Raw genomic sequence first — 16,102 nt, forward strand, 5'->3', positions numbered from 1 at the left:
CTGAGGCTCATAGACCACATGCTGTGTCTGTCAGTGAGTCTATAAAGTATATATAAAGTATAAAAAGAGATCTGTCTGAGATCTGACTGTCAGTAAGAGATAGACTGAAAGATATCTCAATATGAATTGGCAGCCATGGACAGAAGACTGACACCAAGTTTTTCTAACTTGAAGAACGACGTGTGTGTGTGTGTGTGTGTGTGTGTGTGTGTGTGCGTCTTGGCTCGTGTGTGGATTTCCTATTATTTTAAATGGAAAATGTTTTATGGGAAACGGCTCCTAAACACGTGGTTGTATAACTGCTATTGGCAAAATCTTGATATGGTAAGAGAAAAGGACACTAGTGCTTTTAGAGTCCAAAATGAGGAAATGACAGCGATTTAGAAAATGGGGAGCGTCTGCTTTCTACCAGAAATGCTGGCTCCAAATTAACATTGGCCCTTATGGCAGAGTTGGTGGTTTTCTTGCTGCTTGAAAGCCTGTTCAGCCAAACGTGTGCGTCTGTTTGCTTTCATACTTATATGCCTGTGTAGAGCACAAAATTTCCCTACACTTTTTATGAATTTGATGTGTGTGGAGTGAAGATTGGGGGATTTTAATCCACATTTAGAGAAAAGTTGTAGACTTTATAGTCACCCACTCACGCAATGCAGTACCGCTATAAAATCTGAAACGGACCAAAAATTTCACGAAACGTAAACTGCGATGACACTAAAACCATTCAAACTATCAAACTGTGCTTTTACAGAAGTAAAGTAAAGTCTTGTGATCCACTGAAACTTTGAATCATGTTTTCTTTGTGTATGGCGAGGCAACAAGGCCCCAAATTGGTGTGGGTTTGAGGGAATTTCACCATTATCTCCCATCTATTTGAATGGGAAATGTGTCGTGTTTTTTGCACTTTTCGTGAAAAAACTAATGCAAATCGCTACGATTCCGCACGTTTTGATTTGTGTTTTTCTGTATGTGGGTGATACAGCAGTATCTACAATAATATGTATGACGAATAATATATTTTGTGAGCCAATGTACTTTTTACATCAGGCACACTAAATAAACATTTTATTGTTTCTAATACTTTTTTGGGTATTTCTTCCGGGTTTTTCTGCAGCTTTCTACCACTTTTCATTCAAAGAACTTATTAGTGTGTTTTTACAAAGTAAATTACAGTATATCAATGCGAATTATACTAGTATGGTACATTTTCCATTGCAGCCTCTACCAGCTTTAGTACAAATCCCATTTTTTGTTTTAGCTTTAAGCTGTGTATTTGCATGGGCCTTTGTGTGTGCGTCTGTGTGTGTGTGCTCTAGTGTCACTTTGTATCAGCAGGGGTGCTTTATACAGTAACTCTTTCTGACAGAGCTGCCCTACTCGAGGGAAAACATGCGTTTCTCCCTTCCTGCGTCGACACAAAAACTCAGAACCAAAATATGCATATGAATGATTCATGGGATCATTGAAAACAATACGAGAAACATGGACTCACACACTCCCCTTTCTTACACAAACGCACACACACCCAGAGATGGGAAAGCAGCAAAGAGCACTTCCTGTCGGGAGCAGCTTGTCAGGAATTACAAACAGCCTTTTATCTAAAATTGCCTTGGTGATTTCCAGAACATGACTCTTTCTTATCCTGTTTGCCTTTTTGAATCTCTTAAACGTATCAACTTGCATGGCAGTCAGAGGGACATCAGGTTCTCGACACAGTGTTTATATGTTGAGCTTGGCAGGGAAGACAGTGATAGTCTGGGAAAGAACGGCCTCCGTCGATTTCAATTTGTCAGATTATCTCTGCTTTGAAAACAAGGATAGAAGCGTAGAAAATGTTAATTCAATCAAGAGGGTTTCCAGCACTCTGTTCTGGTATGACTTAACTCTGTAACTTAAATGGTCAGTTTACTCAGTTTACAACAGAATGATTTCTTATTTAGCTCTTGTGTTGTTGAGCCCATGCAGATCAGTTTTGTTCCGCGAGATAATTTTCTTTGAGATTTCTAAAGTTGTTTACCGTAGTTGGAGTGATCTAACTCTTTTAGGAAACGTTTGATCAGACAGGCAATGAAAAGAAGCAAAGTATGAGTCTCACTTGTTGAGTTTGGCCACGTAGATCTTGATGTGGCCGAAGTCGGGCCTCTCTGTGGGGTCCTCGGCCCAGCAGCCCTCCATGAGGATGGTCAGCTCCTCCGAGTGGCATTTGTTGTCTGTGGTCGGCCGAAAGTACGGCTTCTGACCGTTCCTCACCTTTTGTACGATCTCTGCGGCGGAGAGAGGACAGAGGCGTGTTCTTCGGGGGGAAATGCAGTGTGTTTTTTTTGTCCCATGTGTAAAACAAATGTGTACACTTCACGCATACTCTGTGGCTGCAGAACATTTACTGGTAAGATCTCCTCACTTCCTGCTGCGTGTGCTTGCATATATTCCACCTTGTTGCTAATTTCTCCTCTTCTATCCATCAATCATATACATTTAAAAGTTTGTAAGAGACAACTTCTTCAAAATGATTCCTGAACATCCCCTCCCCCCCTGTTATTGCTACCATCATGAAAGATTCATGAAGGTAATTAGACACATCTAATGCTATTTTAAACCACAAAATTACAATTAGAGCTGCGGAGCTAACATATTCAGACACTAGAGAACAGGTGCAGGCCTTCACTGCATTTAGCCTGTTAATGGGTAAGTATCAGGCCCTTGTACAATCATCATCGAGCGTGACTATGAATATAAAGCTAGTGAAAGTCCTCAGCTGCAGGATCTGCCCCCAGGAGGGTTTTACACATCCTCTTTGGGTGTGTAAAAGTGGAACTCCTGATCTTGGATTGCTGCAGTGGTTAATGTTTTTCCTGCTGTTACTAAGGAGAAACGGCAGTGGGGGTTAAAAGTAGATGTTGGCTAAGAAAAGCTAATCAAACTGCAACATGGACGCAGGAAGATGAAGAGTGTCAGCAGTGATCAAGCTCAGATTTTTTAGTTTTAGTTAACATGAGAAGATAACAATAACGTGTTAGAGGAGGAAGAATTATCTCATATCGGCATGAAGCCCTTTAGCTGTTAAGAACTGTCGGTCTTCCTGGTTTTGATGATGCTTAAGAGGCTCAAACTACCTATCACACACACACATTTATACTTTTTTACAAGGCCAATGTTCAGAATTTTTCTTCTTTTGATGCATTCTTGTTAGATTCACTTTTTTTTTTTTTCAAGCCCGTCTGAAAGCAACACTGTCCATAAACATGCCTTTCTTAGGCAAGTGAAGTAATGGAGGGTCAAGTTAATGTGAGGCTCAAACATTCTGAGGCAGACAAATCAAGTGAATATCTCACAAAGTTACAGTGCCTCATTTGATTCGTAGAACTCAGACTGCTCAAGCCTCCTTTTAGCTTTGGTTGATGGTGGAATTTCACCTACGTCAACGTCTGCCTTGAGATCTCTTTGCTGCCGCGTAGAGGAGAATAATTCAAGTGACCAGTGGCGCTTTCAATCTACAAGTGAGGATTGTTTCAATTTGAAAAAGTAATTTTTCCCTTTTGTTGTGAGTTTCTGTCTCAAAAGCAACAGAGTTCTTTATGGAGACAGAGCCTTTATGTGCGTGGGTATCATCTTTGTTTCTCTTTCTATGCTCTTTGATTTCTTTACTCATTGAATCTCTAAATGGTCCTTTTGCAGTCAGTTTTGCAAAAAGGAAACCTGTAGCTTTTCTCTGACTTTCTCTGACTTATGGCCACAGCTGCAATGATAAGTTCAAAAAAGAAGAATTGGTAATTATTTTCATAATTGATTAATTGTTTCAGTCAGTAAGTAAAACTGTCAACCATTGGCTGTTTCCAGCTTCTTAAAAGTGAGGATTTGCTACTTTTCTTTGTCATTATTGGATGTAAATGAAGAGTCTTTGGGTTTTGGACTGTTGTTTTGACAGAGGAAGCAATTCAAAGACGTCCCTTTGGAATCTAGGATATTGGAATGAGCATTTTTCACAATTTCTTTTGCCATGTTATTTGGGGATTAATCATTAATCCCCCTAATATTTTCATGATTACTCATTAATCAATAAAAATAATCCCCACCTAGTCCTACCCATGTCTGTTGATGCTGTGGGCATTTTGTTGTACACTGATGTGTTGTGTTAGTTGTGGGTGTTTTTTGTATGCAGTTTTAATGTTCCAAGCCACCACAGTGAAGTTGCCTCACAAAGCCCATCTTTTTTAATCAGGAGCCTGGGCTTATTAGCCCCAAATAACTGCCCGGGGGCGTTGCCGAGATGGCTGCTGAGTGGCGAGACTTGCTTATGAGGACCCTGGTTGTTTCCTTGGAGGGATCATGTAGATATGTGATGTGTTGGTTTTTGTGACTGCACCTGCCTTTGACATCTGGCCAGCATATGTTCTTTGTTTGTGTACATAGCTGCAGGGCCACCATATAGTAGTCTGACCTTACAAAGGTCCGCTTTGAAATGTCAGCGAAAAGCCAATGAATGAAGTTCCTATTATGTGAATTTCCGTCTTTTCTGTCCTTTACAAAGTGCCTTCAGAAACATTCAACAGACTATTTTCTTAAAAAGAAGCTTTATAATGTAACATTCACACGGTTTTATTTATACCGATTCATTTGTTTGATTTACTCTTCCTCTGTGTTCACGTCTTACATGTTGGTTTGCTGCATGCTTGCTGTTTTAAAGGATCCCAGCAACCAGCTGAAGCCAGTAAAAGACAGTTGTGTTTACCTTTGGGGCTGAGGTCCATGCCCTCCACATAGAAAGGTCCGTTCCTCAGGGCTATTTCCTGCAATATGATGCCAAAACTGTACACATCACCCTTCTGGGTCCCTTGAGGAGGATGGCGGTCGTATATGAGCAGCTCGGGAGCCGTCCAAAGCTTCTCTGGAAACCCAAGAACAGCCAGACATGCTCATAAAGCATCTTAAATACAACGGGAGCTGATGCTTTTGGTGATTGAAGAGATTCAGTGCTGTGTCCAGATAAATGAACTCAACTTACTTGCATAGAGTGCGTGCGAGTCATCGTTTTCGCAGGACGAGCGGAAGCTGGCCAAGCCATAATCTGTGATTTTCAAAACAAATCGACTGTCCACCACGCAATTAGATGACTTCAGATTTCCGTGGCAGCCAATGTAGCTGTTGTGGAGATAGTTCATTCCCTGGTGGAGAGGGGCAAGAAGTCAAGCATTAAGGGGTGTTCTCTCGCTCTCTGCTGTTTTTCCTCCACAGCTAATCATACAGGAAAACACGGAAATCCAGACAGATGGAAATAATACGCTTTGACAAGTTGATGTGCACTGAAGGTTCTGAAAAGAGGCCCCTTTGAAGGGTGGCACAGTCACGGAGGAATTACTGGTAATTCCTTTGGGTAGGGGACTGAATGTACTCGTGTTCGATATTTTGTGGAAACGGTGAGTCAAACGTCCCTCAAAGCGTCCGCAGCGCCTTTCCTCTGCAGAGCGTTGCTATCTGTGTGGTGAAATTTAGCCGGAGCTCCTCGTCATGCAGCTCAATATCAAATCCATCCAAGAGACCACTCTCCTGACAAAAAGCCTCTTGTTAGGATGGATTAAAAATAATCTCCTTAAGTTAGTCCGTGATTAGGTTTGATTAAGATGGAAGGAAATTTTCACAAAGTTTCTGTCTATGCTTCTGTCCTACTTTACACTATTTAACAGCAATATTTACTGTAGTTGTATCCACTGCCCTGTGCCAAAAATACATTTTTGTGCATGTTGGTCCCTCCTGCTCTCTTTCTCTGCCGCACTCACTCTTTCACAAACCCTCCATGTGAAACCATGGCAACCGAGACATTTTTTTTTCTGTCTCACTATGGCACACAAAGTGTCTAATATAACATTGGATAGTGACCTTTTGACAACGTTCATATGAAAACGTCAAACAAATCAATGTGTCGTCCCTGCCTCTGATTTCCGTTATTAGTACTCAGGCGCTTTCAGTCAGCGCACCACTCACCTTCACTATGTCGTTGATCAGCGAGTAGCGGAACATCCAGTCCAGGTTGATGCTCTCATTCTCCAAAATGTCCTGCAAATAACAACAACAACAACAACAACAAAAAAAACGGAGCAGAAAACTTTTTAACACAAGGGGAAAAAAAGTCGGTTTTACCTTTAAAACTACCAAGAGCTTCTCAGCCGTATTCTAGGACTAAAACACATTTAACCCAGATGAAATATTTTCTTTTTTCATTTTCATTTCTTAGGGTTACAAATTGAGCCCTGCAGGAAGTTAACGAATAATAATTCCACGGCTCTGCTGCCGGCCAGTTACTGGAAACCCTGTCCAGCTTAGACATCCAGTCACATCATATCAGTTGCAGCTATCTGGGTTTTACACAAATGTCCTTCTCTACAAGTGTGACAGATGAAGTCCATGACTGAGTTTCCCATCATTTTCCAGACTGTCCATTTTAGGAAGCCGCCGGCATGTTGGGAGCACGGAACAGGCCGGGAACAAGCTCGCTTCAAACAATGTGTATTTCTTTTAGGATTAATAAAAGGCAAAAGACAACAGACAAAAATGTGACAAGGTTGAGATCCCCACATATAGTAAGCTGACTGTAGACTAAATAAGGTGATTTAACTCAGTAGACAGAGTTCAGTACAAACACCGCCGGCAATAGCAGTTTGAGAAGGCCGTCCATGCTACGACTGTTTACTCTCCTCATACTGCAACATGAAGAGCCTGTCAGTCGGCTTACATTAGAAACGCTTAATTCTGTGATTCATTAGGAGGTACCTTTAATTCATTTATGTATTAAGTATTTAGCAACTACAAAACTGTTGCCAGACACATTCACTTTAGGTTTAGAAGCAAAGAACATTTCATGAAGTCATTATTGAAGTCAAAACCTCCACGAAAGAGGTCGTTGTTATCAATGGCCTTTTGTTTTTCTGTTTGTTAGAGGTCAAATACCTGCTAACTTAATTGTTTATTTATTAATTTTATTCTATTTCTTATAGGATTTCTTATAATTTTGAGGTAGGACATTTTAAACTTGTTTGTTTGTTTTTCGTGAACTACTGTAATTACTTGAATATAAAGGAAATGTGGCACATGCATGGGGTTGCAACGGACAGTTCTTTTCATGATCTATTCATCAGTTTTCTCAATTATAGTTTGTAAAATGTCAGAGAATAGTGAAAATAGAATTTTGCTGATCTCAAGTTGATGTCTTCTAATTGCTTGATTTGCTCCACCAACAGTCCAAAGGTATTAATTTACAATAACAAAGATCAGCTCAATCTAGCACACACCGGGAACCGACCACCACAACATTTAACCCAGATTACCATTAAACATAATACAAGTACAGCAGTTATATATACACATTCATATACCTGTCTTTCTAACCCTGTTAATTGCATAATCATTTACTATTGAGGTGATATATGATTGGGAGAATCACTATTATTTGTATTCTATTGTGTTTTATTAATATTGAAGATTGTTGAATAGTTGTTACTGTGGTATTAATTATTTGGGATCCTAAATAAAACAAATAAATAAACAAGAGAGTGTTTGAAACATTTACTCAATAAATGACTTAAATGAAACTTGAAACTGTTGATGAGCTCTAACTATTTCTTGGTGAGCTGCGGTCGGGCACACTTTTATCTTGTACAGATTCATCAAACACAATATAACCTGTGGACTGGTGAGCTTTAAAGCTGCTGGGAGGCAGATTTTTGAACTTTCAGATTTTCAGGCTAGCCCTTTATGCTAAGCTAAGCTAGCTGGCTGGTAGCTCCAGCACCATAATCATGAGAAAATGGTATCAATCTTCTAATCTAACCCTGAGCAGGAAAGTGTTAAACTTTCGTCTTTTTTTTTTATCCCTCACTGAAAAATCTATAAATATGCTTATAGTTGTCTTATTCTTAGTGTCTGTGACCTGAGGTCTGTACGTCACAAACTGGAAGTTTCATCCTGGACCGCGATTGGTTTCTAGTTGTGACATCACTGAATCCTGCTTGTAAGAAACTTTCTCCCAGTCATTTGGTACCAGACTCTGTACATACACTGTTTTGATTGGAGGAGGAGTAAGTAGAAGGATTTTCACAATTTGACACTGATATAAAGTCAATTTTGATGCCTTTTCTCATTGCCAAAAAAGTTAAAGATCCTATTTTTTCACATGTGAAACTTACATTTTCTCATGTGAATGACTCACATTCACATGTGTTTGGCTTTTTTCACATGTAGATTAGAATCTGCACATGTGGGAACAGCTCATGGCACATGAAATCACTTTGACACTGTTGTTCTTTTCATGTGAATGCAATCTTTTTACACATTTTACATGCAACTGGTAATTTTTACATGTAAATTAAACTTTTAACATGAAAATGAAATAATGTGAGCTGTGCTGAATTAAACCGTGCACATCAGAAATGTAAATTCTTACATCTGAGTTACATACGTCCATGCACACCTGGCTTTTTCTCACATGTGGATCGAAATTTCCAATTGTATAAGGACACGTTACCTGCAGGCTTCCTCTGGGACAGTACTCAGTTACGATGCAGATGTTGGGAGGGTCGATGCAGGCTCCGATGAACCTGGTTAGATGGTTGAACTGAACGTCTCTCATCTGAAAATAACCACACAAGCACACTGCAACTGTGAGTGCAACTCTTTCCAAACATCACATTCCCTAACCCCATGAAAACAGAGGACGGGGAGGGAGGACTGACGGTTCATTTATATACAAGGTTTGGAGAATATCGCTGCCAGCAGTTCATCAAAATAGTCTATTTGCAGTCGGCTAGTTGGCACGGTGTCTTTTTCTACGTGTTGAGGCGCATTCCTGCTCAGGGCACCCGGTTGAAACATGTGCGTGCGCATAAATTGCCCTTGGAGGTTATGAATGAGCCTGTGTGCTGAGGATGATGAAGAAAAAAAACGTTGAGGTGTTGAGAGGATGTACGAGCAGGGATGTGAGAGCGGAGCAGGCAGAGTGTGTAAAGCCGCTCTACAAGGAAAATAATCACACACTGCTTTCACGGCGTCTTCCAAAACGTGACTCACTTTGAATATTAAAAGTTTGAAAACAGAGATGTTTGTGGCGGAGCGATTAGGAGGGAACATTTTCTGGCAGATTCTTTTTATGAGAAAGTGTGAAAAAAGGGCCCAGTCATTTTCTTTTATAGAAACAAGCGCGGACGTCCTCCGAGCCGAATGAGCGCTGACAGAAGCAGCGCTGAGGAAGAGAGCAAATCTCTCTGCGGCCCGACTGAAACTTCAAAAACAGTGCTCATAATTTCAACAGAGTACCCATCTTTGAGCCCGGTGAGTGACAGCCGCTCTCACACCAGAACCAGCGAGTTAGTCGCTCCTGTTTCATGACTCCGGGGATGTTAGCCTACCCTTTGGCCTATATAATTCCCCCCACTGCACTCTGGGGAGGAGGAGGGGGGAGCACAGCCACCGGGGAGGAGGAAGGGGGAGATGGAGCACTGGAAGACAAGTGGTTAAGTTTCCACTGGCAGGCCCCGTCTCTTCCCCCATCTGGTTGGCTTTTTCATGAGCTGAGGTTTGACAGCCGATCAGGCCCCCAGGGCGTCTGAGAAGCTGCCAGCTCAGACAGCAGCCTCTCTCCCATGTGTGCCTGCTGACTGACCGAGAGGCCACAGAGGCATCCAAGAAGCCCCAACTGCTCTCCACCAACGAGGCTGCAGCTCACGCGAAAAAAACACAGAGCCGGGACGGAGAGGAACTCGAAAGTAAACAGTGCTGGTTGATGTTAAAAGTGAAGAGATGGCCAGCGATCTTGCCCACGAGCATCCATCTTGTTCATGAGCGCCCATGTAATTTCCGAGTTATGGGCTTCCCTATGCCACACTGTGTTTCCATCACCAAACCACATAAATTGTGCGGATTTTCTGCTCCTTCGGCTTACTGATCGCACGCTCGTAAATACTTTCCCGGCCAAAGGGACCATTTCGTCGACAGCTGCTGCAGATGAGGTAGACGAGACAGTTTGAGGACGTTTAACGAGCGACCTCCTGCTGTGCCACTGGTTGAACATGCTAATAGGAGTCACCTACTGCAAATAAAAGCAATCAAAAACTCTAAAAGACTCCTTTCGGTCTGAGAGGTCTGTGTTTTCTGTGCTAACATAGTGAGACAGTTCAGCTTGTTTTGTTAAGCAGGTGGAGTGATTGAATCTCACATGAAGGTCTTTCTCCTGCAGTGGAAAAATAATGCCCTTTCATGATTCTTTTCCTTTAGTGAATGAATGAATGATTCAATGAATACAACTTAAGATAGTTCTTTTTTTTACAATTCGCCCCCTCTGCGCATGGCTCTCGTCACACCGAGGCCAATGGAAGCGCTCAGAAACAACAGCAGGAGCCGACGGAGCCACAGGCGGATTTCACGGCAAAATGCAAGAATCTTGGATTCCTCGTCTGAAGGAAAAAGTGAAACTATGATCAGAAGGGAGGCTACAGGAGCGCTGAACCGAACAAACAAGCATTTTACTGTTTTTAGTACGAGAGACACTTTTGTGGAGGAAAGGTCCTGAGGTCATCAAGGGAAGGTTTGTCTTTGGGGGTGCAGGAGTGCACTTAGCAGCTTTAATTGCATTCCGTCCACACGTTACTGATGTTTCCTTTGTATACGCCTTGTGCCACTACAGGAGAGGTGGTGACCTAAAACATTAGAGTTCATATGACCAGGATAGAATCTTCAAGGCAGTCTGGCCAAGATTGTGAAAAATTGTGGCTTGGGTTGTATTTAAATCACATACATTCACTCCTCCCTACTGACTACATCCTGGAGGAGTTCTAGAGGATTATAAAGTGAGCTCATCAGTAAAAAGTAAAAAAACACTTTTGGATCCCACTCAGGTCATTTATTTTCTCCAGCACAATGCACGATGGTACATAATGCTTGTATAGTGACAGTTGGTTGTACCCTACTTTTCACGATGCATTGTGGGAAATGAATGAATGAGTGAATTATATAGGGCATAATGAATGCAAGATGGCAAATTCACTTTAGAGTAGTGCAGGACTGCCATTTTCACACCACAGATATTGCACAGATACAAAGAGGCATTAAATCAGGAGAAACCGCGCTAAATGGGTGAAATCACAGACGTTACAGCGACAGGCTCGAGGGGGTTTCCCTTCCTTTTTCCTTTTCTCTTCTCTCGTGAACGTACTCCATTAGCTGAACACTAACAGACTCAGCCACACATTCATCATGCCTAACTTGCTGAAAAGCTGCCGACGAGGGCCAACTGGTACCACTGGAAAAAACCAGGCCCACGGACAGCCCCGAAATTTGGGTGCCAGAAACCGACAGACACGGTCTGCTGTGGCGGCAAACAACACTACTGAGGAGGGTGAGACTGGACCTCTACAGTGAGGCTGTGGGCCATAAAACACATACAGGTAGTAATGTTATCCGCGGTGATGATACAAATATTAATCATTGCAAGTTTAAATAAGCTTAATGTAATGGCAGTCTGTACATTAGATTCTGAAGTTTTAATGATTCTCCTGTGAGTGGAAAGTTTGGGCAGTTCAACAGCATTAACAATGATGCAATAACTTTATTTGTAGAGAATCTAATCAAGAAAGTAGCTCAACAGAGTTACTTAGTGGTTACACAAACAAAGAGAGAAAGAAAAATGCAACTATCCAGTGAAAAGTCAAATAAGAGACGTTTTCAGAAACATGAATAGAAACGACAGAGGTAACAGCGCTGATTGGGAATGATAGTTCTGGTACCAGGATAGACATAGGAACTGTGAAGACAACTGTTTCTGCTGACATTGTACAGTTTGGGTTTAATTGTTCAGGATTGTAGCATGGAGCCAATCCATTTAATTCCCTATGGAGAATTCGGAACTGTGTTCCCGAAGTACTGTAATAGGAAACCAATGATGGGATACTGAAATTGGGGTAATTCTTCCTTTCTCCTATTCAATCCAATTAAAAACCATTCAACTGCATTCTGGACCTATTGCAGATGATTTAGCGCATTTAGACTCGACTCCATACTGAACTCTGTTAAAGTCCTCAAACGCAAGAGATTTCTTCCATTTTTTTTTTTTAATTTATTATCGTTCAAAGGTTACCATCTTGTATGTTATGACAAATTACATATAAATTGAGCACTTACATGTTTGAGCTCCAGGAGAACTTGTCTGGTCAGCTCTATCCTCTTCTTGTTGACATGCTTGATGGCCACCAGGTTCCCCTGAGAGGAGGCAGAGCAGTGACTCCAGTGTGAGGGTCAACACTAATGCAGAGTTCACTTTAAACACAGCTGTTTACAACATGGAGACATAAACACGGGTGCACTTTGCTCGAGATGTAAATAAGGCAGAATAAAGACAACGGCAGCAGCATTCTGATGCTATAAAAAGAACAAGCAAAGAGCGAGAAAAATCAGGAGACATCGAGCAGCCTTCAGAGGAGGGAAGAGAATCTCGCGGTATAGCCTACAGGTACATTTGGGGCCTATTTCAGTCTGCTGCGGGAGAAGAATCGTATCTGTCGCTTTGATACGCGAGGATCGGTGCGCGAAGGAGGCGAGGTGAATATCTCAGAGCCACAGAAGTGACAGACTAGAGGAAAAACGCTGTCGTAGAAACTATGAAACACAGCCGCAGTACTTGTGCGAGTGCATGTGGGTGCTTTAACTTTTACTCAAAAAGAAATATGCAGTACGTATGTTTAAAAGCGGCAAGAAACGCTTCGGATCAGAGGTCATTTTTCAGTATTTGCAGGTTGTCAGGGCTCGTGCACCTCTCGCCGGTTCAGCTTTGGTGTCAGATTTATTGAATTTGAGAAGAGCATCAGTGAGTCCAATGATCCATGAGACGATCGAGCTGTACCGTGACATCAGCATTTATATAAAAACCTGCATCATGCAGCTGCAAACAAAGACAGCCATCTCATTATTCACAGGGCTGTTTTTTGTCACATTTCCTCACACCTCCTCCATCTTAAACGGATAAATTAACCGCAGCAACAAGTTGATGGCCATGTCCAGACTGCGAGGCGGGAGCGTAGAAACAAGGAAAGGGAGGGGAAAAAAAAAAAAAACAGAAGAAGAAGAAGAAGGAGAAAATTGACGCATTCTGCAGCTCACATTAGAACCAACTACCTAAATTCGCCCACGCGCTCTCTTTCTCTCTCCTCTCCAGCTCTCCGGCTTTCTCTGCGAGTGTGCACATGTGTGGGCGGGAAAAGAGTGCGCAGGAGTTGAAAATGTCAGAACTCACTAAGCCTTACCTTAAAATAGCCCGTTTTTGCAAATAGCTGATATTTTCCATGGGCAGTTATCAAGGAGCCGTAGCTGGAGCCTCTCTGAGAAGGTGAAAGGGAGCAAGAGAGAAGAGAAAAAAAAAGTCAGTTAGCGGGGTATGATTAGAGCAAAGAGGATTACATTTTGGTCATTTAAGACTGCGAGAGGGTGACGCTGTTATCCAAAAATGCATTTCTCTGGGTGTGCAGCACCAAGCTGGCTTTTTTTCTTACGTTTGAGAAAATAAAGTGTTTTCAGTTTTTATAACACCGACTCGAGTCCTTGGGCAAATGTCTGCAGTGCAACAGAGAGTGAATAAAAAAAATCAAGTGGGCGCACTGCATACAGACAGCCAGGCAGCACAGTCGACTCCGCATTTATATAGAATGCAAATATTGGCAACACATGGCACACTGGAAAGCACATCGGTCTGGAAAATTACTGTGTTTTCCACACACACATTATCCCGGCAATTGGAGCAAAAAGCGGTAATGAAAAAGGTGTGTGCATGTGCTTTTCATGAACGCTCGCACGTGTGGGACGAAGCACAACCCGAAGGAGATGCATTAGCCGTCAGACGACAGAACCCGATACTTGAAGAGCGTGATGAAGTATTATACATGCAGGGAGCGGGGCCAGACGAGGGCTTATTTTAACAATCATTTAATATGCGTCTGCCACCGCAGAGCCAGCCACCTTCAATAAAGCACCAGGAAAGCTTTCAGGAATGTGTAAACTAACAAAGGGTTTGGATTCTCTCTGCGCTGCACTTTTGCTTTTTCTGAGAGGAAAAACCCCAAAACTGCATTTTCAATACCGGCACACTGCGTGTAAACAGGCTGAAGCTGCCAACCTCACACACGCCAAATTGGAATTTTAGATTCCAGGGGGGGGTCCAGTTTTACAATGAAGACATCTCGAGACATCTCGTACCGTCAAGTTTCCTGTCAGTGTTTTACTATTAAATGCTATATTACTGCTGCATCAACGTGTGTGTGTTGCAATATCATGCTCTACATGTTTAAAAGTTGGATTTTAACTACTTTATAAACTGTTGGGTAGTTCAATCCCCAGCTGTCCTGCAAGAATATCTCTTACCGTCAAATTTTCCCTGAGCTCAGAAAAACAGCCTGTTTTCAGCTTTGTGATGATACATTTTTTCAGCTAATTCAAGAGCGTTTTTAAATAGTTTATTCAGTCTAAGAAGAAGCAGAATTTCCTCAGCCTATAGAGGAACATTTCATCCTTCCGCACATCTCAAACATTAAATTAAAAATCACATAACTTAGAGAGACGTAGTTTTCACTTGGAAAACCCACTGTGAACGTAATAAACGCTGGCAATTTATTTTTCTGCAAACCACAGATATGTTGCAAATTTACTCCTATTTACATTCAATTTTCAATTCTATGTTGTGACGACGTTGTGCTAATGCTCTGGTTAGGTTTAGACATAAAACCCACTTGGTTAGGAGGCGGAAGGGATCACGTTTAGACTTAAAATATAAACACGGCTCGAAATGTTGCGATCAGACAAATATTTCAGTAAATATTTCCCTCGCAGTGGAGATAGAAATATAAAGTCGTAACAAATTGATCAACTCAAGTAAGGAACAAGAACCTAAACTCTATACGATTTAATAATGATTTGCACTATCACTGTATTATCCTACCAGAGAATTACCCGAGTCTCACTGTAATCAGTTGTATGTGAATGAAAGCTGTGAACCAAGCGTTGAGTCTTTCCCGCTGGCAGACATGGCAACGTCAGCTGCCAGAAGAACAACTTGTTAATCACACTGGAGGCGGTGCCAGCATCACTGACGGAAGAAAAGGCGATATAAAGATCATAATTATGAGGAAACAATCAGGGCTGCCAGCTCCAATATGAGGGTGTTACTTCAGTTTTAACCTCCAGGAGCCACCCCGTTCGCACGTCTCGATTAGATCTTGTCTGACACGCATATCCGTGCTTACAGCTTGAGCAGATCGTCTACCTGTGAGAGGGTGAGCCGACTGCCGGCTCGTTTGTGGTATTTATTGGGGCTCTCAAACTGAAGGTCCTCCCATCGAATCCTCCACAGCATTCCAGCCAGCTCCTTCTCCAGCTTCAGCTTCCTGCAAAAAAGGGAAGAAGAAAAAAACAGGTGGTGAAATCAACAGCGGCACAAAGAGCAGAGGAACAATCTAAGTGGATTGGGCTGGGGTTGTTGAGGAAGTGCGAGTGGGCTGATGTTTTTACCGCAAAATTGTGACTGTGGGTTTGGATCTCAGCTCTCTGCATTCAGTGGCGTCCTTCTGATTTCACTTTTCATATAAAATAAATAATAAAAGTCCTTCAGAGGCGAGGTGGTGTGTTGACTCACGGTCTTGTTTTGAGGCGTAAGTGTGTGGCATTTAAAAAAAAAAACTTGATTTAATCAGACTAGTCATCTCTAACAAAGAGTTCATTGCTCCATTAGTGCAGTTAGGTCTGATCTCCATCTGTGCTGGTGGCATTTCCTGAGATAGCAGTCTCACATCGGCCTGCAGAACACTTCACGGGCAGCATTCGCATGGACTGACGTACGTATGTTGCTGCATGCGGGCTTGTGTGTTTTATTAGAGTTTAACTTCACTGGTCCATATGCTCTACTTATTGAACTCTGACGAAGTGGAAAAACTTCTTTTTTAGGTGAAGCGTTCTTTGAATCCTGAACAAAGGGCTCTTTCTTTGCTGCAATTTTGCAATAACAGTACAGAGTAAAGACCCATACTGGATTTAGTTAAACAGTAACAGTTTTTGAGAAATATTGTTCGCAAGTCAAATTGAC

General features: G+C 42.0%; 1 protein-coding gene across 2 annotated transcripts in view; it reads right to left on the reverse strand.

Annotated features, from left to right (window-relative positions):
* The window catches only part of npr2 (natriuretic peptide receptor 2), a 67,030-nt gene that overhangs the window by 18,248 nt on the left and 32,680 nt on the right, over window positions 1-16,102 (reverse strand). Inside the window, exons 8-15 of one of the 2 annotated variants that reach the window (XM_030436092.1) lie at window positions 15,287-15,407; window positions 13,278-13,352; window positions 12,160-12,237; window positions 8,513-8,617; window positions 5,977-6,048; window positions 5,000-5,159; window positions 4,727-4,891; window positions 2,093-2,261 (exon numbers count right to left, since the gene is read on the reverse strand). In XM_030436092.1, coding sequence (XP_030291952.1) covers window positions 2,093-2,261; window positions 4,727-4,891; window positions 5,000-5,159; window positions 5,977-6,048; window positions 8,513-8,617; window positions 12,160-12,237; window positions 13,278-13,352; window positions 15,287-15,407 — 945 coding nt within the window. The remainder of the gene's footprint in view (window positions 1-2,092; window positions 2,262-4,726; window positions 4,892-4,999; window positions 5,160-5,976; window positions 6,049-8,512; window positions 8,618-12,159; window positions 12,238-13,277; window positions 13,353-15,286; window positions 15,408-16,102) is intronic. The other variant, XM_030436093.1, reaches the window with a different exon arrangement.

The sequence above is a fragment of the Sparus aurata genome, chromosome 12, assembly GCF_900880675.1.
Source record: "Sparus aurata chromosome 12, fSpaAur1.1, whole genome shotgun sequence".
NCBI classification, from domain to species: Eukaryota; Metazoa; Chordata; class Actinopteri; order Spariformes; family Sparidae; genus Sparus; species Sparus aurata.